Source organism: Lissotriton helveticus, chromosome 7, assembly GCF_964261635.1.
Source record: "Lissotriton helveticus chromosome 7, aLisHel1.1, whole genome shotgun sequence".
NCBI lineage: Eukaryota > Metazoa > Chordata > Amphibia > Caudata > Salamandridae > Lissotriton > Lissotriton helveticus.
The window spans coordinates 1,484,671,193-1,484,696,654 of NC_136068.1; the positions used below are offsets into that span (position 1 = coordinate 1,484,671,193).

General features: G+C 45.8%; 1 protein-coding gene across 3 annotated transcripts in view; it reads left to right on the top strand.

Annotated features, from left to right (window-relative positions):
• LOC144770405 (sacsin-like) overlaps positions 1 to 25,462 on the top strand; it is a 435,405-nt gene that overhangs the window by 276,071 nt on the left and 133,872 nt on the right. For all 3 annotated transcript variants that reach the window (XM_078654913.1, XM_078654915.1, XM_078654914.1), the window contains one exon: positions 15,647 to 17,069. In XM_078654913.1, coding sequence (XP_078511039.1) covers positions 15,647 to 17,069 — 1,423 coding nt within the window. The remainder of the gene's footprint in view (positions 1 to 15,646; positions 17,070 to 25,462) is intronic.

Genomic DNA, 25,462 nt, shown 5'->3' on the forward strand with positions numbered 1-25,462 from the left:
ATGTGCCATAGTCCAAGAGTGGATACATGGGAATGCCCATGTGTAGGAAGGAAAATGCCCTTTTTTGCATGGTTACCCCCACTTTTTGCCTGATATCTAATGCCATTTTCCATTTCCAAGCTTTATTTCGATCTGATAGACCATAAGAGCAAATACATAAAAATCACACAGCACTAGATTTAAGCAAAAAACACATCAATGGACATTATAAGATATAACCATATACAATGAGTTGGACATAGTTCATAACAGTTGAAAAGATATCTGATGCACTTTGACTGAGTCTGCCCTGGGTCCGTGCCAATCAGGTTCCCAGGACATGTGTCCTTGCCCAAAACTGTACCTTCATTTTCATAACTGGCATACCTTTGGTTCACATATAAGTCCCTTGTAACAGATACCAGTGGTACCAAGGTCCTTGTGACTAGAGAGTGTTTCTGAGGGAGGCTCAATACATGCTGGAGCCCTTTGACATCCCAGCATCAAATACACGCACACTGCCATTGCAGACTGTGTGTTCTGGTACAGAAAAAATGTAAGAGTCGACATGGCACACATCCCTGTGTGCCATGCCCACATCCACTGCCTGTGGCATAGGTACTTCGCTCCTCTAGCAGGCCTCACAGCCCAAAGGCAGGGTGCACTATATCACAGGTGAGGGCACAGTGACGCAATGTGCCCCTACAATGTCGTGCTATTTACAGACATTGTAAGTGCATTGAAGCTCTATCGAGTACATGGGCTGGGAGTTTGTCATTACAAACTCCAAAGCTCCATGATGGCTTTACTGAATGCTAAGGAGTTATGTATCAAAATCAAACTCAACATACTAAGCCCACTCTGATGCCAGTGTTGAATTTATTACAAAATGTACTCAGAGGGCATCTTAGTGATGCCCCTTGAAAAGCGACCAACTCCCTCATGTTTAGCTTACTGGTCTGCACCAGCCTGTCATATACAGACATGTTTCTGACCGCCTGAGGCGGGAGCCCTTGCGCTCTCATAGGTCTGGGACAAAGGCTGCTTGGGGTGCTTCACAGCTACCCCCAAGCAGGAACAGTATTCATGGCGGTGAGCCTCAACGGCTTTCTGCCCTTTAATATGCTAGCCAGGGTCTCTCCAGATAGTGGAGATGCCTGCCCCAATGACCAGGCCCCACTTTTGGGAGCAAGATCGCCAGTAAAATTAGTAGTCAGGAGAGGCATGTAATCTCTTTACCAGGACCAGCCCTAAGATGCCCTGGACCGAGGAGACCCCGTCATTAGGAAATTTCCATTTTGAATGGAAGAATTCTACCCAATCCGGTTAGAGGTATGCCCCCTCCCAAAAGGGAGCCCTGCAACGCATTACATTCAGTATTTAGGTGCACCCCGAACCCTGATGCTCAGATTCCCGTAACCTAAAAAGAAGGCAGATGAAAGCAAGACAACACCCACTGCTTTGTCCCCAGCCCTATCGGCCTGCCTCCTGCTTCTCGAGCCTGTGAAGAAGACCATGCATGTCCAGTGACCAGCACCTTCCAAGAACCCTAGGAAGACTTTCACCCTTCATTAAACACCAGATCTCTGGGGGGCGCTAGAGGGTGCCAAGCAAGATCGCTGCACTTACATGAGGCACAATCCGCTCAACATCCTCCTCATCATCTGCTCCTAATTGCTAGACACATCACTGCTGGGGTAGGGAAAACTACATGTCATTCACCTGTGTGGAGATATTTGCTGAAATTAAATCACATACCTCAAAAAATGCCTCTTCAGACTCCGGCCTGGATAACCCAAGATGACGGCCGCCATCGCCGCCTAGCTCAGAGATCGTCGCTGCGCACCGGAGACTTGGCCCGCGATAGACCTGCCTCTATACCGCCACTCGCGGTGGCTGGTGACTCGGCGTGCTTCCTGAGCATGGAGGATGTTTGCTTCTGGATTGCCACCTGACGCTTTGATACGGCGGCCTGGGGCAGGCGAGAACGGCACAAGCCTGTTGCACCTCTGGGAGCTTCAGCATTTCCCCGCCGCCTGCCATCCTGTGAAGCCCCCTCCTCCTGCCGCGAGATCCTGCAGCGACTTGCCCGGTGAGAGCGCCTGAGACCACGCTCCGCCTTAGCCTAACTCCAACCTGAACAATCTGGGATGACGGCTGCCATAAATGCCTAGCGCTGTGGGGGTCGATGCGGGTCCAGAGGCCCGGCTCGGAACAGATCTTCCGCTGCGGCGCTGCTCACGATGACCCGTAACTCCGGATAGGGCGGCCCTGGACTGGCGAGGCCCATACCAACTTGCTGCACACCAGAAGACCATCGCCTCTCCCTACCGGACACTTTTGCCGCCTGGTCTGCCTGCTCCAGCTGCTGTGGGACCCTGCATCCACTTGCCCAGTGAGTTTGCCTGCCATGAAGACCACGCTCCAGGGCCGTCCAATGCTCGCTTCTCCATGGCCTGAGTCGGTCACCCGGCCTGCACTGCTTCCTTATACTGACTCCTGCGGTGGTGCCCCCGCCCTCCTGGTAATCCACGCTGCTGCCGCCTCGCCCTCCTGGGTCCACCTGTAGTAACGTTGCTGCACCGCCACTATGTGACCTCCCTGCCTGCAATGTGCAGAGAGTCGGCCGCGGCCGTGCCTGACTCCCTAGGAAGACAACCTTCTCACGGCCTGGGGCTTACATTTCCCGACCAGCCTCCCTGCGTCACCTGGCCCTACGCAAACATTTCACAACTGGGGACTCTGCTCTCTCTCGCGGTCTGCTGGCTCCTTACGGTCCTCCATGCTCCTTCAGTCAGTCAGGACATCCCCCATTGACTCCCTGCAGGCCCAGCCGATATTCTCCTCACTGGGGCCATCCATGCCCCCCTTCTAGGCGTCTCTGGATTCTGTCCTTCTCCCATATGCTTCACCAACTGCTGATCTGCACAAGTTGCTGAGCGGTGGAGGGCCTGACATCAGCCCGCCCTAATCGCTGCTGCATTTCAATATCGCCCACCTTACGGCCTACCACCACGTGCGGACCCCAACATCTTAATCTCCCGCACAAACTTCTCCCCATGCCTTCCGGATAGGCTATAAACGGCTGCATATATTCTGGTAAACAAATTTGCTTGAGGCATCCCTCATAGCCCCTTCCACTACTACGGCCCCAGGTGCATCAAACAACAACCCTGTAGGCACACCCACCGCTTGCCTTCCCCTGAATCACAACCTTCGCCAAAGCTGACGGCAATCAGCCCAATCTTAACTTCGAGGCCCACAAATCTGCAAGAACGCAGGTGGACATGGATGGCAAGCAAACCCGGGCCCCCATTCCTGATCGCTCTTTGAGCGACCGACAACCTCCATTCAAACGCCTTGGGCGCCCGACGCTGATTTTGCACCCTGCACCTGGTCGCCCTTGTGTCGCTGGTGGTGTAGCTTTGGTGCGGGCTTGTGCCCCCTCGAGAATGTTAATCCCCGGGCCTGTGCCCTCAAACCGTGGTTACTTACCTGCAAGTCGGGCTTCTTCGAGGTGCCCCAGCCTCCATTGATTTACATTGGGCCCAGTGACCACTACACCCCCAGTGATGCTCGTGGTGCAGTACCTACCTGAAACGGAACCTTGACCAGTTTTGGTCAAAACGCCCGGAGACTGGGATTGTAAGTCAAATACTCACCTGTTAATGCATAACTGCATTCCTCCCATAGAATTGCTTTGCATTTACAAATCCTATTGGATAAAAAAGTATATCTGTTTTTATTTCAAAGTTCTACTGTGCTAATCTGATTCACAAATGTAATTCCAATACTATAAAGCATTTTCTACTGCCTTGCAAAACAATTCTTACTGTATTTGAAAAGTTTAACTACTGTTGAAGCTATTACTGACCTGCAACTGAATTCCTCTTGGTACTAGAAATAAAATAACAGAATAATAACTTTTTTCTACAAAACAATTGGTCTGTATTTTGTCTTTGAGTGTGTTATATTGTAGTATGGTTTAAGGCCTCTTTTTACGTGCAAGTTATCTTAGCAAGGCTTATTGAAAGTTTAAACACCATTTTACCTTTTGCTGCTTTTTGCACAAACACTGCTTAGCTGTTTTTGAAAGTTAGCTTTCACGAAGGTCTATACATGAGAAAAGGTTTGTTTTTCGACATCTCTAGACATACATCATGCCCGCAGTCTGTACAGTGAGTGCTGAGCTGTCAAGGTTATCATAACATATGAGCCTGTTTATCGGCATGTCCGTGTAACACATTCTAGACACAACATTTTGGCAGCTGCGAGCTGAGCAAGATTTTGGCGCCTTTATCATAGCACACTTGCCATGAGTTTCACACTTGGAAGATTCCATGGATGCAGAGAGCCTTGCTGATCCAGATGTAATTTACACTTACTGAGCGGAAAGGTAATGGGGTCCCCCGAAACAATCTCAAGAGACCTTTTATAGCTTATAATACATAGTTCCTATATAGGGAGGGTGTTTAAACTAGGCACTATATCACCTGTTTGCACTATCATTGTAATATGATTCCTCCTTTTGTATTTTATGGAGTTGTAACCATGCTGACCATATTATTTTTAATCATATGTCTGCTTATGTTGACTAAAATACTACGTTTGAGATCACGTCGTTAAAATAAACATTTTAACCTTGCCGTGTCTCTTTTTTACTCCTGTTGTGGACTGGTATGAGAGTATAACAAGTGTTCTCGCTTCCCACCATTCCTGAGATGGTCCTAAGTCGCATGTTCTAAGTTGTCTAACCATTGGTTAATTTGCTATAGGATGAAGAGCTAATGTGACACTGATTGCTAGCTGGTTGGGGCTTCTAGGTACTGAGGTGAGTTTCTGGTACACCACAATTCACTAATGTCCTTGGTCTCTGTGCACAGTTCTGTGTATGAGCAGAAATCCTTGCAACAATATCAATTCTTGCCTGAGTGTGTACAACAGATGCTTAACACTACCCTCTGATAAGCCTAACTTCTCCCCACAGTACCACAAATAGAGCTTTTAGTATTATCTACTTAAGTCTCTGTAAGCTTTTGAGGATTCACTGGACTCTGTGCACACCATCCCTTACTTTAGTCTAGTATATAGATGGCGAGATTTCTACATCATGCATCACACATGGAACGCCTCAATAGCGCAAAGTAACACAAGTTAGTGTTATGTGATGCCTTGTGTGACTTTTTGGGAAAAATCATATACAAAGCAACGCAAATCTGATTTGCGAGGCTTTGTAAATCACAAATAACATTTTGTGTCATGACTGAGCCAAAAAAGTGGCACATTCACACTGCAAAATGTTAGTAAATCTGTCCCTAACTATCTACACTGCATCAACCTCATATATCTTATTCTGTACATCAGTGGCCCCAGATCTTTATCTTCACATTGGTGATATAGCTTCAAAGTCAAATTGTAATGTGTGTGATATCACAGCAAGGCAGGACACCTCTAATTACTGATGCATATAAAATAAATTACCTGTCTGCTCTCATCATACACCCAGGATGCCCTGAGCACTCCTTGGCAGCAATGACTGTTCTTTGATGCTGCTTGACACTCACACTGAGGTTGGAACATGCACAGTTGGAATGGTGTTTTTATCTGAGGGATGCTGTTGTAACTCCTGTCTATTCATTTTAGCAAAGGAGTGGGGTTCACTTGGCGAACAAGATGGGGAGGAAACGGAAAGGAGGTTCATTTTGTATACTGTACAATCTAGTTGTGCTATGACCCACAATAGAGAGAGTTCCAGGGACTCGCTCCGTCATTATTGTCTTCAGTGATACTACATAACACTGGGGTTCTGCTCTCATTGGCACTTACTTTCTAAGGCATCACTTTAAACCCTTTGGTAGAAAACATCCCCCTTTTTAGGTTGAGCATTCGAAACCTCTTGTATATACTTTAGTATATACTTATAGTGTATGTACTTTGTGGGCCCTGGAGATCAGCTCTAGGACTTGTCTCCTTCCGCTTAGGGACTTTTTTCTATTTAAATGCCTATATTTACCTGTCTTGATAGAAAACGACCAGTAGAGGTCAGTAAAATACCAGAATTTCTTTCTGCTTGTTCAACTACCTCTATTTAACTGTCTTGATCGAAAACCACCAGTAGAGGTCAGTAAAATACCATAATTGCTTTCTGCTTAGGGGCTTCCTTTTTTTAAATTTTTCTGGCAACTGCCTTTATTTAACTTTCTTCATAGAGAACAACAAGCAAAGGTCAGTAAAATGCCAAAATAACTTCAGCATTCTCTAGATTCCAGTCCATAGAAATTGTCTTACACAAGCACCCGTAGACAATACATTTTTTTCAAACCTTATATTTTCAGTGATATGACCACCTAAGACCCTGATTTTATATGAAAAACAGAGCTGAAAGGCAATTTTTCTTCCCAAAGGCAAGACCGATTGCATTGCAAATGCTTGTTAAGGCTAGTATTCTTTCTTGATGATATTTCCCGATATATAAACAGTGTGGGAGCGGTACTTGCAGTATCTTCTAAAGATCTCCCCCAAGCAAGAACCCGCCCTGTACCGGCCTTCCTCTACGCGGATGATGTTGTTCTTATAGCACTCACCCATTAGCCCTCCAGACACTGCTCAGAAGTTTTTCCGTATACATGCAGAATCTTAGGGCCATATGTAGGTAAAACGTTTTTTGCGATTTTCAAATTGCGATTTTTAGGGAATTGCAATTAGAGAATCGCTAAACGCAATGTAGGTAGGATTTACAAAATGTTCTGCGAATCCTACATATTCCTTATTTGCGAATCGCAAATTGAGATTCGCAAATAAGGAATACCTTCCCATTCATTCCCATGGGCTAGTAGGCCCATAGGAATGAATGGGAAGACATTTTCAATTTGCGATTCCCAATTAGAGAATCACAAATTGAGAATGCAGTTTCAAGGTTGCCAGGGTGTCAATAGTACACCCTGTTGCACCCCTGAAATAAGCATGTGTGCACATATGATGCACATACATGCGCTAAGGGTTGTGTTTTGTTAAACTATGATATGTTTTGTTGTGTTTTGCTTTGTTTTGTTATGCTATGTGTTGTGTTTTGTTATGCTATGTTTTGTTATGTTATACTATGTTTTGTTATGCTATGCTATGTTTAGTTTTGCTATCCTGTGCTTTGTTTTGTTATACTATGCTATGTTTTGTTGTGTTTTGTTATGCTATGCTTTGTTTTGTTGTGTTTTGCTATGCTATGCTTTGTTATGTTATATTGTGTTATGCTATGCTATGTTTTGTTGTGCTTTATTATGCTATGCTTTGTTTTACTATGCGTTGTTTTGTTATGCTATGCTATGCTTTGTTATGCTATGTTTTATTATGCTATGCTGTGCTAAGCTTTGTTTTGTTATGCTATGCTATGTTGTGTTTTTTTATGCTCTGCTATGTTTTGTTGTGTTTTGTTATGCTATGCTATGTTTGGCTATGCTATGTTTTGTTAAGTTTGCTATGTTTTGGTGTGTTTTGTTATGCTATGCTTTGTTGTGTTTTGCTATGTTTTGTTATGCTATGTTTTGTTATGCTATGCTTTGTTTTGTTATGCCATGCTATGTTTTGTTATGTTATGCTATGTTTTGTTCTGCTATGTTTTGTTGTGTTTTGTTATGCTATGCTATGTTTTGTTATATTATGCTATGTTTTGCTTTGCTTTGCTTTGTTATGTTATGCTATGCTTTGTTTTGTTATACTATGTTTTGTTATGCTATGCTATGTTTTGTTGTGTTTTGTTATGTTATGCTATGCTTTGTGTTTTGCTATGCTATATTTTGTTTTGTTATGCTATGCTATGTTTTGTTTTGCTATCCTATGCTTTGTTTTGTTATGCTATGCTATGTTTTCCTATCCTATGCTTTTTTTGTTATGCTATGCTATGCTGTGTTTTGTTATGCTATGCTGTGTTTTGTTTTGTTATGCTATGCTGGTGAGGGTGTGTGAGGGTGTGTGAGGCTGAGTGAGGCTGAGTGAGGATGTGAGGGTGTGTGAGAGTGAGAGGGGTGTGAGGGTGAGTGAGGGGGTGAGGGTGATGGGGTGACGGTGAGGGGGTGTGAGGGTGAAGGGGTGTGATGGTGTGAGGGTGCGGATGTGTGAGGGTGAGTGAGGGTTAGTGTGAGTGAGGGTGTGTGAGGGTGAGTGAGGGTAAGGGTGTGTGAGGTGAGAGGGGAGGGTGTGTGAAGGTGTGTGAGGGTGAGAGGGTTGTGAGAGTGAGGGGGCGTGAAGTGAGGGTGTGAGGATGAGGGGATGTGAGGGTGGGGGTGAGAGAGTGTGAGGGAGTGTGAGGGTGAGGGGGTGTGAGGGTGAGGGGGTGTGAGGGTGCGTGTTTGTGAGGGTGAGGGAGTGGGTGAGGGGGTGTGTGAGGGTGAGGGGGTGTGAGGGTGGGGGGTGTGTGAGGGTGAGGGTGAAGGGGTGAGGGGGTGTGAGGGTGAGGGTGTGTGAGGGTGAGGGAGGGGGTGTGGGGATGTGAGGGTGAGGGGGATGTGAGGGTGAGGGTGTTTTGAGGGTGAGGGTGTGTGAGGGTTAGGGTGTGTGAGCATGTGCGGGTGTGAGGGTGAGGGTGAGGGTGTGGGGTTGTGAGGGTGAGGGGGCGTGAGGGTGAGGGTCTGAGGGGGTGTGAGGATGAGGGTGAGGGTGAGGGTGATGGGGTGAGGGTGAGGGGTGTGAGGGTGAGGTGGTGTGAGGGTGTGTGAGGGTGAGGGTAAGGGTGTGTGAGTGTGAGGGTGAGGGGGTGTGAGGGTGAGGGGTGTGTGAGAGGGTGTGTGAGGAGGTGTGTGAGGGTGAGGGAGTGAAGGTGAGGGGATGTGAGGGTGAGGGTGTGTGAGTGAGTGAGGGTGTGTGAGGGTTAGAGGGTGTGTGAGGGTGAGATGGTGTGAGGGTGAAGGGGTGTGAGGGTGAGGGGGTGTGAGGGTGAGTGGGGGTGTGTGAGGGTGAGGGTGAAGGGGTGTGAGGGTGAAGGGGTGTGAGGGTGAGGGAGGGTGAGGGTGTGTCAGGGGGTGTGGGTGTGTCAGGGTGAGGGTGTCTGAGGGTGTGGGGGTGAGGGGGTGTGAGGGTGAGTGAGTGTGAGAGGGTTGTGAGGGTGAGGGGGTGTGAGGGTGAGTGGGGGTGTGTGAGGGTGAAGGTGAAGGGGTGTGAAGGTGAGGGAGGGTGAGGGTGTGTGATGGGTGCGGGGGTGTGGGGTTGTGAGGGTGAGGGAGTGTGAGGGGGTGTGGGGGTGAGGGGGTGTGAGGGTGAGTGAGTGTGAGAGGGTTGTGAGGGTGAGGGGGTGTGAGGGTGAGTGGGGGTGTGTGAGGGTGAGGGTGAAGGGGTGTGAGGGTGAGGGAGGGTGAGGGTGTGTGATGGGTGAGGGGGTGTGGAGTTGTGAGGGTGAGGGTGAGGGGGGTGAGGGGGTGTGAGGGTGAGTGAGTGTGAGAGGGTTGTGAGGGTGAGGGGGTGAGGGTCTGTGAGGGGGTGTGAGGGTGAGGGTGTGAGGGTGTGTGAGGGTGAGGGTGTGTGAGGGTGTGAGGGTGAGTGAGGGTGAGCGGGTTGTGAGGGTGAGGGGGGTGAGGGTGTGAGGGTGTGAGGGTGTGTGAGGGTGAGAGTGTGAGGGTGAGTGAGGGTGTGTGAGGGTATGTGAGGGTGAGAGGGTGTGATGGTGTGAGGGTGAGGGTGTGTGAGGGTCCGAAGGAAATGGTGGCAGGGCAGACATCATAAGACAGAGAGAAACACAAATGTTAAGATAACAGTGCTCGAAGGGGTTGTGAGAAGGTGGACATGGGATTAAAGGAGAAAGGATGAAAAGTTAAATAGGAAAGAGGCCAGAAAGGAGACACAAACGAGTGGAGTGTGTGGCGGAAACAGGGAAAAGCAGAAAAGAATGAACTGCCCTGTTAGCAACTTCCATGTAGACAATACAAACGATTAAGTGTAGACATTTGCATATTTAGAGTGAGTACTGTTTCAGTGGTGCATGGAACATATTTCCAAATATTAAATTAACCTCTCTATCGAAAACTGCTGTAACCTCTACGTGTGGCGCTGTTTGATCCACTTACGATAAGAACGGTTCCCATTTAGTACTCTTTCTCCCTTTGTCTACTTCCCTAGCTCCTATCCATTCTCCCCTGAATCTCTCACCTTGCCTGCTAGTCTGTCTAGCCCCCTGTCCATTGTGCCCTTTGACTAAGCACTCCTTCTTCCCTTGTTGGGGAAAGATCCAATATTGATACTCTGGAGTCTCAGCGTACCCGCTGAGAGAGTCCACTGCGCCCAGGGAGCCATTCACAGCTGATGTATGGTATGGCACCCCTTGCCAAAGCACTCCCTCTCCCCTTTTTGGGGAAGGATCCAGTATGTAGGCCTTGGAGTCTCAGAGACCTCTCTGAGAGAGTCCACTGCGTAAAGGGAGCCTCACGCAACATAGATAGGGAAGTGATACCACTTCCCCTGGGATCATAGCTTACTGGACTTTGGACGTAGCTTTGACTCGTCTACCGGTTTGTGTCCCTGTCGTCCTTACCCTCCTCTTTCCATTCGATATCCTTCACCCTCCCCTCCTTTTTCCCACCTTCATTACCTGTCTACTTCTCCAGCTCCTTCTCCCTTACCCTGAATCTTTCCCCTTGCCTGCTTTTCCCCTTACGTATTTGTGCTTATTGTTTATCTTGACCTTACAAGTAACTATGTTGCCATGCTCTAATAACTGTGTAACCTTTATAACGATGTAACCTGTAACTATGATCTGATGCTCATGTAAAGCGCTCTGATACCTCCGGGTCTAGCCAGCACTACATAAAACCTTTAAAATAAATAAAATAAAATAAATAAATAAGAGGGAAGAAGGAAGAGACTGTGTGGGTGCTGCATCTGTTAAAAAATGGTACAGTAACAGGGATGAGAAGGGGAAGTTGACATGGAGGAGGTGAGCAAATAACACGAAAAAAGCACAGGTGACAAACACGAAGAAAAACACTGAGATAAAGGAAGGGAAATTACCAGTGCATAAAACAGGGTGGATGGGCCTTGGGGAGGGGTATCAGACAATAACTGGGATCGAGGGAGGCGACGGTGTAATCCTAACCTTGTAAATAAGGCAAAGTGAGATTGCATTACAATGTGAGCAGCGATATCATTATAAGCAAAAACGCATAGTGCATAGCGGCTTTATAAGTGTCCCTGGTCTCGCTGTGCTTCATGAATGGTAAAACAAGGAGTGCGCGTAAATTATGATAGTGGGTATATAACATACAACTGTCGAGTAGATGATGAGGGATCACTGTTGTTGGTGTCCCAGCAACTGTTATCTTCAGAGTTTGCTCAGAAGTCATATGATGGAGCCAACTGATGGGGTTTGACAAATGTGAGCTGTGTGCAATGGGCTGTTAAATGAAAGAACTAAACACTAAAACCGGGGCAAAAATGTCTGGGAAGGATAATAAGACCTAAGAAGCACTCGAATCCGGGCTGCACATGAGAGTAGGAGGAGCCCCAGGACTGAGATGAGAACCGCCGGGAATAACTTTCCCTTAAGCCTCTGGTCCCTGGAATTCACATAGGGTGGGATACCATGGAAACAAAAGAACCGGGCTGTGAGTCCGTGTGGGGTGTGCATGGGGCATAACCATAAAACAAGTGGGGATGTGGCGGTGCCCGTGTAACCCCAATGGGGAGTAGCGCATTCCGAGTATGTCAAGAGACACAACGGTGCGTTTGATTGCAAAAAACGTTATCAGCTATTGGAGATCTGAGCTAGAAATTCTGGCCTTAGCCAGATGCTATAGAATGTGCTCATTAATTACACATATAATCGGGTACCACTGGGCTCACGTTACGAGAGTACAAGGTGTGTGCTCATGGGTCCTGGCCATGGCAGCAGCGAGGATGCGGTGAGACCGCGTTATCAAAAAAGGGGGGGTCGCGCTTTCTTAGTATAGCAAGAGCCCTGGGGTGAGAACGCCTAAGATAAGCATTAGCAAAATATCTGCCTAAAGTTAAGATAGGCAGCATTAGCGGGATAGAAAGTTAGGCGCTGGTAAATACCTTGATCGGAATTTCTCTGGCGTGATCCTTTACGGTAGAGGATGAACAGCAAGTGGATATCTTTAGCGTTAAATAAAGGTCGGTGTGCAAAAGAACCTGGAGTGAGTAATGGAAAGTGAGGTGGGTGAAAGTAAGTACCGACCAAGACGGACAAAAGACTAGCGGCTTACGAGAGTGCGTAGACGAGGGCAGAGTGGTGGATCAATCTATGACACCTTATCTGGGGTTAAGGCTGCATAAACAATGATCGAGTACAGAGGGCAGAACAAAGTATACCAGTGTGTCCGTGAGGGGCTATTTAGATGTAGAAAAAGATAGGATTGAGTACGTCGATGTGGCTAAAGGGAAAGCGTGATCCTGTCTGAAATGTGGATTGTTCCTCTGTGGTCCAGGTTGTGGTAAGAGCCCGACACTGCCCATAAGCAGAACGATATTACAGCACTGGTTGTGTAGTGAGTGGTAAAAATGAAAGCCCCTATAATGGGCCCAAAATGCATGCATTGTGGTGATCTGTAATGTAATGCCACAAAACAAGAACCAGAATGTTATATGTGACCAGGTGTGTGGTAGATCAATCTATGACATTCTTATCTGGGGTCAAGGCTGCATGCAATCGTGTCAGGTGTCAAATGTAAACAAGCTCTCTGCAATGCTGTGGCGGGGGTGTGCATTCCTTTCAAGTCTGATGCGGGGGAGCGGCAGCCTTTGAAGTCTGATGCCGAGGCACAGACAAATGGTGGTGTGTGATGTGTGATGTGGCTGGTGATGATGTGCACGCTCCTGGCTCACATGAACTGTATGCCATCCGCAGCTAGATAGACTTTTCGGACCGCTTACTATAATCTCGCCTATCATTCCTTCGGGATGTAATAGGCGAGACCTAAAAATATGAAGTTGGGGAGGATTGCCATTTTTACAAGATTGACTCTACCATAAATCGTTAGAGGAAGGTCTATTTTCTGAACAATGTTGATGCCTAAATACCTAATTTCTTCCTTCACACAGCTCAATTGTGAGTTAATCTCAGTTTTATTTTTGGTAATCTCATACCCTGAGACCCGCCCAAACTGTGATGCCAAATAATACACTGTTGGTAATGCTGTGTTAAGATCTGAGGTGCACACCACTAAATCATCAGCATATAGCCCTACTTTTTCCTCCCATACCCCAAAATCTAAAAGGATGAATGCTATTGTGTCTTCTTATCTTTTCAGCTAGGGGTTCAATCTACAAATTAAAAAGTAGGGGGGACAACAGACACCCCTGCCTAGTTCCCCTATAGATTAGTATTTGAGATGTTTCCATTTACCAAAATCCTGGCTGTGGGGTTCTTATATAAGAGTGCTGTTGCCCTACAGAGGTTCTCCCCCAAGTTATATAACCGCAAACTTTCGTGCAGATAAACCCAATTGACCCTCTTGAAAGCCTTAGTTGCATCCACTTTAATAACTGCAAGTGGCATTTTGAATTTGGTTGCTATATCATTAGCTCCAATTAAGTTATAAGTTAATTCTTTAATTCCCCTACCACGCACAAAGCCTTTCTGATCCTCATGTAGCAGTACATCTAACACCCCACTCAGCCTACCTGCTAATATTTTCATAAAAGTCTTATAGTCCGAGTTAAGCAGTGAGATGGGCCTGTAGGAGTTGCAACAGTTAGGTGGTTTATCTGTTTTGAGGATCAGACTGACAATGGCATCATTCCATGAAGGGGGGATCTCCCTATCGCATTCAAAGATCTCAGTAAAAACCCTGACCATTACTGGGACTAGATATTTCTCCAGCTTTTTATAAACCGTTATTTCATATGAACGAGCCTTATAAGGACATAACTCCAAATAAGGACAGAATGCCTTATACGGACATCACGCCTTATAAGGTCTGCAGCCTTTTATTGACTAAACCTTTCAACTAGTTCCATGACGAGGGTGGGTTCTGCCAGATCGATATTTCTAAGACGTCATCCTTAGCGCATATGAATAATTGATGAGTACACACTCCAGGGTTACACTTTACCTCTCCCGTTGACGCACAAGGTTTAATCACCAACGTCATCCTCATACTGAACAATGGTGAACACACGTACATAGACTGTATAAATACAGCACCTCTTGCTATCAGAGAGCAGGAGGAACCGAAGACTATACGCTGACACACTGACCAGAGACGATGCAGCTCTTGCATGCCATCGCTCCAGCTGACAGTGATCTGACGATCCCTTGTGGGGTGTCCAGCTCAAGTCCAGGACGAAGTCCCACACTTTCACTATTCAGGTAATGGGGTTCGACTAACAGCCTAGTGGGATTCTTGGCTCTTAGATTCTTAGGCTTAGGCTCTATAGCACCTACTCACATGCTAGGTACACTTAGGTACATCAAGTCAGGCATCTTAGGAGTACGCACTTTATTTTATAAATGCATTTCTTATTCATGTACGTGTTCATGACTATTGAAAAATTGTAGAACAATACTATTCCTTTTTATTCACTGTACTGCACGAGTGACTGGGTGAAAAGTAATATATTGTTTCCACAAGTCTGAGGTTATTGTGTTCTGAGGTTGCCAAAACTAATCTCTCTGACACAGGAGAGTCTAGTGGCACTGCAAGCTAGCTGATGCAAACCATAGGCTAATATATGGGGTGGGGGTGTACAGTATCAGTCTGCCACCAGACCCACAGTATATGTTATACGTAAACGTCGAAGGTCCTGCATGACAGGGTAATTTTGGGACTACACTACATAACTTCATCTGATTGTCGCTGCGATGACGCGATGGCACAGAATACTATGCATGTGGTGCTTTTTTGTACTTTTTATAATGACCAGAGGAAGCAATAAATTAAACCTGTTATAAGACCCCTACACTTTACCCAATGTCGACCCGCATCTCAATATATACAATATTTGCCTTCCTTGGAGGTCTGCTGTAGTGTGGCATTCTTTTTATGGACTGTGTTTTATGTGAGAAAGAAAATGTCTCTAATTTTCCAATAGTAAAGGTATACAGGGAGCAGATGTATTATGATCCTAGGATAAGCACCCTGTTCACATGCTACGTTCGGTGTTTCTACGTCAGTACAACAGATAAAGACTTATTTATGTTTGCTAGAGTAGGTGGGGAGAGCATGGCAGACTCAATATGAGGTATTTGTCCTCCCTCTCAACCCTGGCCTCACCTAACCATAGTTTACCATCCTATAGGGATTTTGCGTCCATGTTTTTCTTTATTGGATGTACTATGAACTCAGGGGAAATAAGTCTATTGGAAGTGATTATTCTTTTTATCTATGTTTAATTCTGAATTATTGCGCACTGGTATCTTGCTATATCGTCTATTGATTGTAAATTTTGTTTTATCCTGCGTTTTATTCGATATTTATGCACATATTTTATGCTTTTTACATATTGCCTTTATGGATGGGTATCGGCCTACGAATAAGGTTATTGAATTGATTATACAGTTTGCTGTAGAGTGGCATTATCTCTGTGGCAGTACTATCACTGTTCTCTATTACATGAAATGTATGGAGCACTATTAAAATTCCAGTTTTGTGTTGATATCAAAGGCATTTATATCCCAGTAAAGGTTTTTGTTTGCTGCACTCACACTCTCTTTGCATTGATTCCTCAGATCTTCCAGAGGTGTTCAGTGGTGGACACATTGGAATGCTAGATCCGCAAAGGACAGTCTTTGATGATGGAGGCTTCATTTGGAACCTGCAGGACAAGGAGGACAGGAAGGAGGTTGAATCACTCTCAGACCAATTTCTCCCGTTCATGGATGTTTTAAGCACCATTGACAATGGTAATTGGAACAACATTAAGCAGACTGGCTACTTCAAGGGCACGCTCTTCCGTTTTCCACTGCGGTCAAGTCCTTCTGACATATCTGACAACCTTTACAGTACAGAAAGGGTTACTGAGCTATTTGAGTGCTTCAGTAAGGATGCTAGTATTAACCTTGTCTTTCTTCGGAATGTCACTCAAGTGTCATTGAGAATTATTGGCCATGATGGTGCAGTGAAAGACATACTGACTACCCGCATGGATGTTCAGGGTGATGTAGCTCTAGAGAATATCAGTTGCACTTCCTCCAAGCTAACCACTTCAATGACAGTGAAGACCTCTACTCTGAATAGCTTTGGTAGACCTGATGAAGTATGTAAATGGCTTGTCATTGCTAGTACAATCAAAGATGGGAATTTTGAGGTCTTGGAAGACCTTGCAAAGAAATTAAACAATATTCCCACAATTGGCCTCGCATATTGCCTACTTAAAGATGGTGGAAATTCCTGTGGTGGGCGTCTCAGCTGCTTTTTGCCGCTCCCAGACAGAGAAGAAAATAGGACTGGTCTCCCGATCTTAATCAATGCCAGCTTTGACCTGACTGATGACAGAAGAAGCATAACATGGGTGGAGGTAGATCAACAACATGATGACTCTTCCCAGTGGAACCATCTGCTGGTAGAGCAGATCTTACCTCTCGTCTATTGCCAGGCAGTCCAGGCAGCTCTGTCTTTGGCAAGGTCTGTGGACGGCTCAAGTTCTTTGGCCTATGGCATTTGGCCTGACCCAAATCGGACCGTGCACAAAGAGAGGTGGCAAAGGCTGACTGAAAACATTGCCAAATACCTGCTTCCGATGGAGGTGTTGTATTCGGCTGCTGATAGTTCCATGTGTTTGAAAGCAACTGAAGCAGTCTTCTTACCTGACATGCAGAACAATGACATACAGCAAGCCTTGGAAGAACTCCTTCTGCATGTTGGAGAACCTCTTGTCAAAGTCCCAGGACATGTTTTGAGCACACTTTTGTTGGCTTCCAAAAAGCTCAGAATGGCAACCCCTTTATTCATCCGAGGGGTCTTGCGACAAAACTCCTGGAATGGGCTCTCAAGCAGACAGAAGCTATTGATTTTAGAGTATGTGATCAGTGACGAACAATACCAGGACCTCCAGGGTCTCCAGCTCTTACCCCTATCTGATGGAAACTTCATTAGCTTTCTGGAGGCAGAGAGTGACAAAAAGGCGTTCATAGACAGTTCTAAATATCCAAGGTTAGTAGCTTGACACTACCTTTTACTATATTCTCATGATATTCACTTAAAATGTAATGTGGGATCTCATAGACTATCTGATTAAGAATGGATGGCTCACCATTCCATTCACCACATTCATTCACTGTTTTACCGAACCCAATATTGCGCATCGATTGTATGAATGTTTGTGACATTGTGATCATTTGACATTTTCATTGTATGAATGAGGGTGTTAATGCCCACATTCACAGCTAGTCTGATTCTTTCATGGTATATTTATCAGCCATTCAGCCACTTTTTATCCATTGTTTAGAATACAAATTATTTCTTTATGAATCACCCCATTAATTTATGTTACAAATTGATAGACACTTGTGTGCACTAATATACACCCGGACCTTCGCTGAATGTTTCGATGAATATTTGCCTTAGTCTTGGTTTGAATTGCAATCTGAATGTGGTTAAAAAACCCTAACATCCAGTGTTAATCAGAATTTGTGAATAGTATTTTCCATACCTATTTTAGCGTACTCATTATTGGCTTTTGATAGCCATGAAGACAGTAGTCTTCCTTCTCCCATCCTAGGTGCGAAACAGTGCTAATTTTTTTACTTTTAAAAGAAAATGTATTTTTGGCTATATGTTTTTTGTTAGAACTGGGGGTCTCTAGTTGGCAGAGGTAGGTACCTTTGTCCAAATAAGAACCCTTGCTTCTAGTCACACTTTAGATAACCCCTGCTCACCCCTTGGAATCTTGGCACGAGCAGACAGGCATATCCCAAAGGCAATGTGTAAAGTATTTGTACCAACACTCACACACAGTGAGAACACCACAAATGGCACCACACCAGTTTAGAAAAATAACATATCTTTATCTAAACTAAACAAGACCAAAACGACAAAACTGCAACATACAGATGCTCAGTAGAATGTCTTTAAAAAGTTTTGTACAGAAAAAGGAACAAGGAAACCCTTATAGTCAGAAGGGACCAAGGGTAGTTTGTGAAAAGAGACAGTGGTCCATTACAAGGTAAGTCAGTATAATACCACAATTTCCCAATCAAGATTGGGCCTGTTGGTATCTCAATTGACAATTCAAAGATTGTATTCACAAATAATTCAAGCGAAACATTACATGAAAAGGGTGAGTGAGCATGACGTGACAGGGTACTGGGAAATCAGCCAATGTCCTTACCACAGTAAAGTGACTTGAAAGTGACTTTCAAAGTGAAAAAATGTGAATAAGCAAAAGTCACAATCAAAAATACATTGTAGGGTTCTCTGACACATCTGCGGAATCGTCTGACAATTCAGATTCTACTGAAGGCCCAAGTACATCCAGGAATAGGGGCAACAACACTCATTTTTTAGACAAAGATCAAGGACACCAAGCCAACCGAGGGATGACACGGCCCCCACGCTGGTTCAGTGCACCAGGAGACAGACAAACACAACAGAGAAATGACCAATGGTAAGACGATCTATACACTACACAGACATGTTAGCTACTACAACTGCCAATACTGACAACATGCCTGAGTTTGACTCTATTCCGATTTTTAATCTTTCAAATTACCAACTATCAGAGAAAGAAATTGCCCTAATCAGTAAGGAATTATCTTTTGCCCCCACTGTTAAACCTAACTTTCTTGAGCTACTGATTGTACTCCTACGGTTCTTTAGAAAGATACGCCTTCAAGCATTTTTCTTCGACAAGCCATATACACCACCCACAGCTTACACTGCATTCCATCCACCCTCTACTTTTCCCCCACCGCAAAATAGCATACCTGTAGAGATCCAGACATTTGAGAAGCTAGTCCTTAAAGACATCAAGGAATTAGAACAGAGTCCCAGATACATCCCATACAACCTCCCATTGACTGAGAAAAATGCCCTAGCTGGTCTAAAACAGAAAATATAATTATCAAACTAGCAGACAAGGGAAGTGGGATTGTCATTCAGGATATTGACACCTACACACAGGAAATCCAGAGGCAATTGTCTAGTTCAGACCATTACTTGTCACTTCCTTCTGATTCCATCAAGGAGCTTTAAACACTTATTCATGACATTACAGAGGATTCCGGAGTAAAAATGAATTCATATATCTCAACACTAAGTCACCTCGCACACCGGTGATTTACACCTTGCCCAAGGTGCATAAAATGCCACCACACCAGCAGGTCACCCTGTTGCATCTGGTTGTGGCTCCATTCTTGAGCCATTGGGTAGATATGTTGATCATTTCATCAAGAACTTTGTGCCCATCACACGGTGCTACATTAAGGATACCATGGCTATGGTTAACCTGATTGAGGGACTCCCCTTTTACCCGAAACACTGCTTTCTGTGTACTCTTGGCGTTGAGTCACTCTACACAAACATCCCCCAAGACGAGGGGGCATTGACATTATTGGTATCATCCTCAATTCAAGACCTCATCCCCATCCGGTCCCGACTTCTTTTATTCTCCACTTACTGAAATTTGTCTCACTCACAACTTTTTCCTGTTCAATGGCAACTTTTACCAACAGGTCAAGGGAGCTTCTATGGGCGCAGTTTTTGCACCAAACTTTGCCATTTTATATATGGACTGGCTTAAAACAGAGAATATTATCCTTCTTCAACCCATTCTCTTCAAACATACTGGAATGGAAGAGATACATTGATGATATCTTCCTTATTTGGAAAGGGACTGAGAAGACCCTTCTCGAGTTCCAGGACTGGCTGAACGCTCACAGCAATGGTCTCAACTTCACCCTGACTAGCAGCAAACAGGAGGTGGCCTTTCTTGACTTGACTATCATAGCACATGATGAGACACTATACACAACTCTCTATCGTAAACCTATGAAGAAAAACACCTTACTAGCTTATGACAGCCACCACCCCAGAGCCTTACGGGATTCCCTTCCAAATTCACACTTCCTACGTATCTGACGCAATTGTTATCGCAAAGAGGATTACTTTAGTGAGGCCAGAGTACTATCCAAAAAACTGACTAGCAGAGGCTGCCCACGCAAACTGGTCAAGAATGCACTCAAACGGGGGAGGAGCTACGTCAGCAAACGAGATGGCTGCTTAGGCTCCCGGCTCCGTCGACCTCCGTATCCCGCCGCAATATCCTGTACATTATCCTGATTTTACGCCTAGCCTCTGTGTACATGAACTGTTCCGCACTCCGATGGTGAAATCCGGGAACTTTTATCCGCTGGTTTGACGAAGTTACATCGAGTTGAAGATTGTGGCCTACTCCAGCGGTGAAGCCGGGGCCTCGAGTACTTTCACAGCCGGGCTGCAGTGCAACAACATCGGCCGGGAGACCCAGGCTGGGTCCGGTCAATCGGAGTGGAGGCTTCGTTTAAACCCGAATTTGGCGGCGATCATTTCTATTGCTCAGCATCGATGGAGGAGTGACTCTGCTTGCTGTTGGCTGCGGGTGGGGGTCCCCGTCCCGCGGACCCGGTATTGGGCCTGCCGGGGTTCGGTGGGTCGGAGTCTCTGGCCTGCGCCCTTAACCGGGTTGACCGTGGCTGCGAATAAAGACTGGTCACCCTCCGCATCTGCACGTTTGTGATCCTGTTTGTCCCCCCTGAGGATGCCAGATTCACCCGGGGAGGTGATTGTGATTGGTGTCGGTGTGAGATTATGGATCGAACGGTGCTTGAGCCATCGCTGAGGTCAATATTGGCAGGAATTAGGGCGTTTCATTCACATGTGGATGTCTTAATGTGCAAATTGGACACGCGCCTATCTGAGATGCTCCTGGTGGAACCGGACCCAGCCTTACTGTTGGAACAGCAATCTGCAGCCATTCAAACCGCGGCCATTTTGACTCCGTGCGAGAACCCTGTGAGGAAGCTATTATTGAAACCATCGGATGGTGCCCGGGAGGAAGGTGTTCCCGAGGTCGTCAGTGTATTGCCGAACCTTCCACCACTATCGACTTTGGAGGTATCGAAAGGCGTTCCCCTCCCGGAGACTTTTGTTCTTGACTTTCCATTCATTTTGTGGTCGTCTTCTCCTTTCTTGGTGACTTTACGACTCCTGGGCAAGATACATTGGGACTGTCCATCTAGGAGGGAGAATTCTTCTGCGTCTGAAGTTTTTGTGGACTCACTGCATACGAGTCGCCATAGATTGATTCTTGATGACTCCCTTCTCCTCTATTACTCCTTTGTGTGACTTTGGGTCTCGCTGGGGGGGGGGTTCGTGTGCTGATTCGGAAGGGCCAAGGTTAAGATCAACTAGGTCAGGACGGGTTGGAGTGGCTTTTACGGGTGTTCGACCTGCAACTGTTTGATCTAAAAGGCTGGGCGGTGTATTACGGTGCCCCCTACTTTTTCTATAAGTGTTGTTATACGTTGGTCTTTTAGTGATAGGGGGTGTCTGTTTCTGGCGGGGGGACTAAAGGGGCTGGGAGCCCAAACGGATAAGCCCTCCTCCATTCTTTTTCCTACTTTTAGGGTTTTAGTTATTATGGGCGACAGGCACGCTGCTAGTGGGGTTAGGCTGTAGCCATTTGCAGGGGTGCAGGGTGGGGGGTTGGAAAGGGTTTTTTATTTTGCCTTTTTGTATTTCTATGGCCTTTTTCTTTCCTTCCCTTTCTCTTCCTTAAAGGATCAGTATAGCTTGTGAATCATTTGGATTCTTATTGTGTACTTGTATTTAGTGCTTATGCTTTTTATGATATCCTGATTCCCGGGTGGGCAGGCCCTGAGAACTGGCGCTCAACATTGAATGTATATTGTATTGTCGTTTGCATCGATCCATATGCTTTGGCGCCAATGTTCCATTATAGCGGTTCTTATGTGCATATCCTGTCTCTTGCCCTGTCCCCCGTATTCTTCTGTTTGATTGTATGGCACCTGATCCTTTCTTAAATAATATAAAATGGAACCTCTGTCTCATCCTGGGTCTCAGTTGTGCATTCTAATACAAGTTCTATCCTGAATCGCTGCCGGACCTCAGGGTTGTCGGCTGATGAGCTGTGTCGTACTGTGATATAGGGGGTCTTAATTTTGTTTAGCGGCCGGCCCCTGCAGTTGTAGGCCCATGCTTGTATTTTTATTGAATGCTACAATAAAGGTTTAAAAAAAAAAAAAAAAGAATGCACTCAAACGCGCCTGGTACTGCCCAAGGGAAACACTCCTGAGCCCCAAAACAAGAAACAATGGGGATAAAACTGTCTGCGTCACCACATTCTCACCCGTTTCCAATGCAGTAAGGAAGAGTATTTTGAAACATTGGCCAACACTGAATTCAGGTGACCTTAACTTTGAGCGCCCACTCTTTACTTTATAAAAAAGTAAGAGTATTAAAGACCATCTGGTAACAGCAGCCTTCTAGAGCCTCGACAGGCCCTGTGACACGCTTCCCACGGGATGCGATGACGATCAGCGGTAGCCGCGACACGCTTCTCCGGTGATGTGACAGCGACCCGCGGCAGCGGCGACACGCTTCCCTGACGATGCGACAGTGGCTGCTACGGCGGGGTCACGCTTCTCCCTCATTGCGTCTCGCTTCCAGCTCCCAGCAGCAAGGGCCTCATACACAGTCCCGTGTTCACTAAGCCACTCAAGTCAAGCTATCCTGGCTCAAGACGGCTGATAGCCAGAAACCGGTCCTAGGATGCTTGATTCCGGTCCAGGGAAGAAATGGCTTGGCATATGGCCATGTCTGAACTGGGGTGGCTTGGTGAGCAAAATAACGATGGAGTAAACCCAGATCTGCGACTGGGGGTGAATGTTTTGCCATTGTGCAACATTCCTTCCATCATCCTGTGTGTTTTGCTGTTCACACACAGTTACAGGCACCTCAGGGCAGGTCAGAACTTCCAGCAAGGAAGTCAGGGAAGCTGGGGGTGAAGTCCTTTTGTGCCTGAGACTTCAGAAACAGGAGGTCAGCTCTTCTCAGGCCCTTGGAGACTTTTCTTCAGTTGGACACAGCAGACAGCAACATCCTTCTTCAAGCAGGGGACACAGCACACAGCAAAGTCCCTTGACCCTCTCCTTGGCAGAAACAGCAAACTGCAGGCCAACCCCAGACACACAGCAAGGGCAATACTTCTCCACAGTCTCTTCAGCTGTCCTCTTTGGCAACATGTTCCTCTTGATCACGAAGTAGTCTAAGGTTCAGGGGTTTCAGGTCTCATATTTAAACCCCAAAAGTATTTGTTCTTTATGTGTAAGGGGTCCTGGACCCAGTCCAAACCAGTTCTAGGTGCACTCTGCCAGTGCACAACTTCTTGCTTTGTCAGTGTGGGCCACATTCACCAGACGCACCACAGGAGGCAGAGCCAGCATTGTGGAAGGCAGGCACAGCCATATTCAGGCCCAGGTGCTACTCCTCCCACCACTCCAAATGCAGATAGGTCTATTCAGCCTAGTGCTGACTCACCCAGACTCCTGGAGCCACCCCAGCCCCTGTCACCCTGAAACCAGACAGTCAATCCACAAACAGGCAGAGGCACACAGAAAGGCTGAACTTTCTAAGAGTGCTATTTTCAAACACAGAATTTAAAAACCATCCTTCCTAAAAGATGTGTTATTAAATTCTGAGTTCAGGGATACCAGACTCCAATTTTATATTTCACTCCAATGGGAAGATGGGCAGGTAAACATGTTACACAGCAGTCCCCATTCTGTCCTATGGGCAAGATAGCCTTTCAATAGTGAAAAAGAAATTGGCAGTATTTCACTATCAAGACATGTTACACCCACTAGTACATGTCCTACCTTCTACATAAACTGCACCCTGCCCAGGGGGAACCTTGGGCCTACCAGAGGGGTGTCCTAGGTGTAAGAAAAGGGAAGGGTTAGGCATGGCAAGTGGGTACACTGGCGAGGTCAACATGGCAGTTAGCAAACTGCGCACAGGCACTGCGGTGGCGGGCCTGAGACACTTCTTTTGGGCTACTCATGTGGGTGGCACAATCAGTACTAGTAGCATTTGAACTACCAGCCCTGGCACACTCAGTTCACTTTACTAGGGACCTACTGGTAAAGCAAATATGCCAATCATGGATAACCAATCACAATAACAATTTACACAGGGAGCACTTGCACTTTGGCACTGATCAGCAGTGGCAAAGTGCCCAAAGCATCTAACCCAGCAAAAACGAATTCCAGCACAGTGTCAAAAATACAGGAGGTAGAGGCAAAAAGTCAGGGGAAACCACGCCAAGGATGCCAGGTCTAACACTTTTCTAATGTCTACTTTAAATTCTAAAAGAGCCAAATACAGATAGGCCTTTAAAGCCAATCACTCTTATGAAAAGTCTTGTCCAAAATCATATCTGGCTGACCATTGATTTTACCTCTAATGATATATTTTCGGCAATTCTTTGAACTCTTTGAGTTCGAATGCTATATCGCTCTCTCCACCTCTTTGTTCTACAGATCCTAAAACAGGAATTGCAGCTCTCTGAGTTGAAGCGGGTCCACATGCACAGCACATGCAGAAAAGCATGTTTTAGGGTGCTAAATTGTAATCTAATGTTCATTGTTTCTTGTGCCCTGTCGAGACAATTGTATTCTACTGTGCCTCCAACAAGATGTCAGCCTGGAATGTTGGGGCTCAGAGGATGTGTTAAATGCGCTCTTCGTCTACAATCTGTATTATCGGCATAGGATAGGGCTTGGTCTCTCATGTGAGAGGTTTTGTCCTCTCTAGTACCCAAAATAAGAATCAAGGTTTCATCTTAGCCACCGGAGAATCTTCAGCCCTGTTAAACCACACTCTGATGAGATTCCCTATAGAGATAGAGAAGGAGGAACAACACATCTAAGTGGGCACTGTTCATCATTCAGATATCTGATACTCATCAGCCAAACTGAAGCAATTAGTGAAAAAGACTAAGGACATGTTTACGTGGGCAGGGATTTCTAAATCAGTCAAACATTGAATTAAATAGAAGTAGAACCCATTATCACAGCCTCCTATATTCATAGGAGATTCCCAGATGGGACCACCATTGTAGTTTCCACTGCTCAAACTTCTGTGGCATTACTGCAGTGCACCTGAAAACAGGAACAAAAATCCAAAGCACTGAGCAGGAAAACAGCCATTAACACATCATACACCATAAATGTCCCTTAGAAACTACCATAAAAAGATATAAAAGCCCAATCTAACTTCTATACTTCAAAAATTGCAGTGGCTGAAAACGGGTCTAAAGAAATCTTTAACATTGTATCATGCTTTATGGATGCCAAAGCATGTGCTCCCCTTACCGTGCTTACCCCAAAGGCAGACAAGGAGTTAAGTGACTTTTTAAAAAACAAAATCATCAAAATACAAACTAACCTTGGTGTTCCCTCAGTTTCGTCTACCTTTACTCTCTCTCCCCCTGTGCCCACTGAACCCACCCCAACCAATTCACTGATGTCATTCTTGTTCGTGAAGAA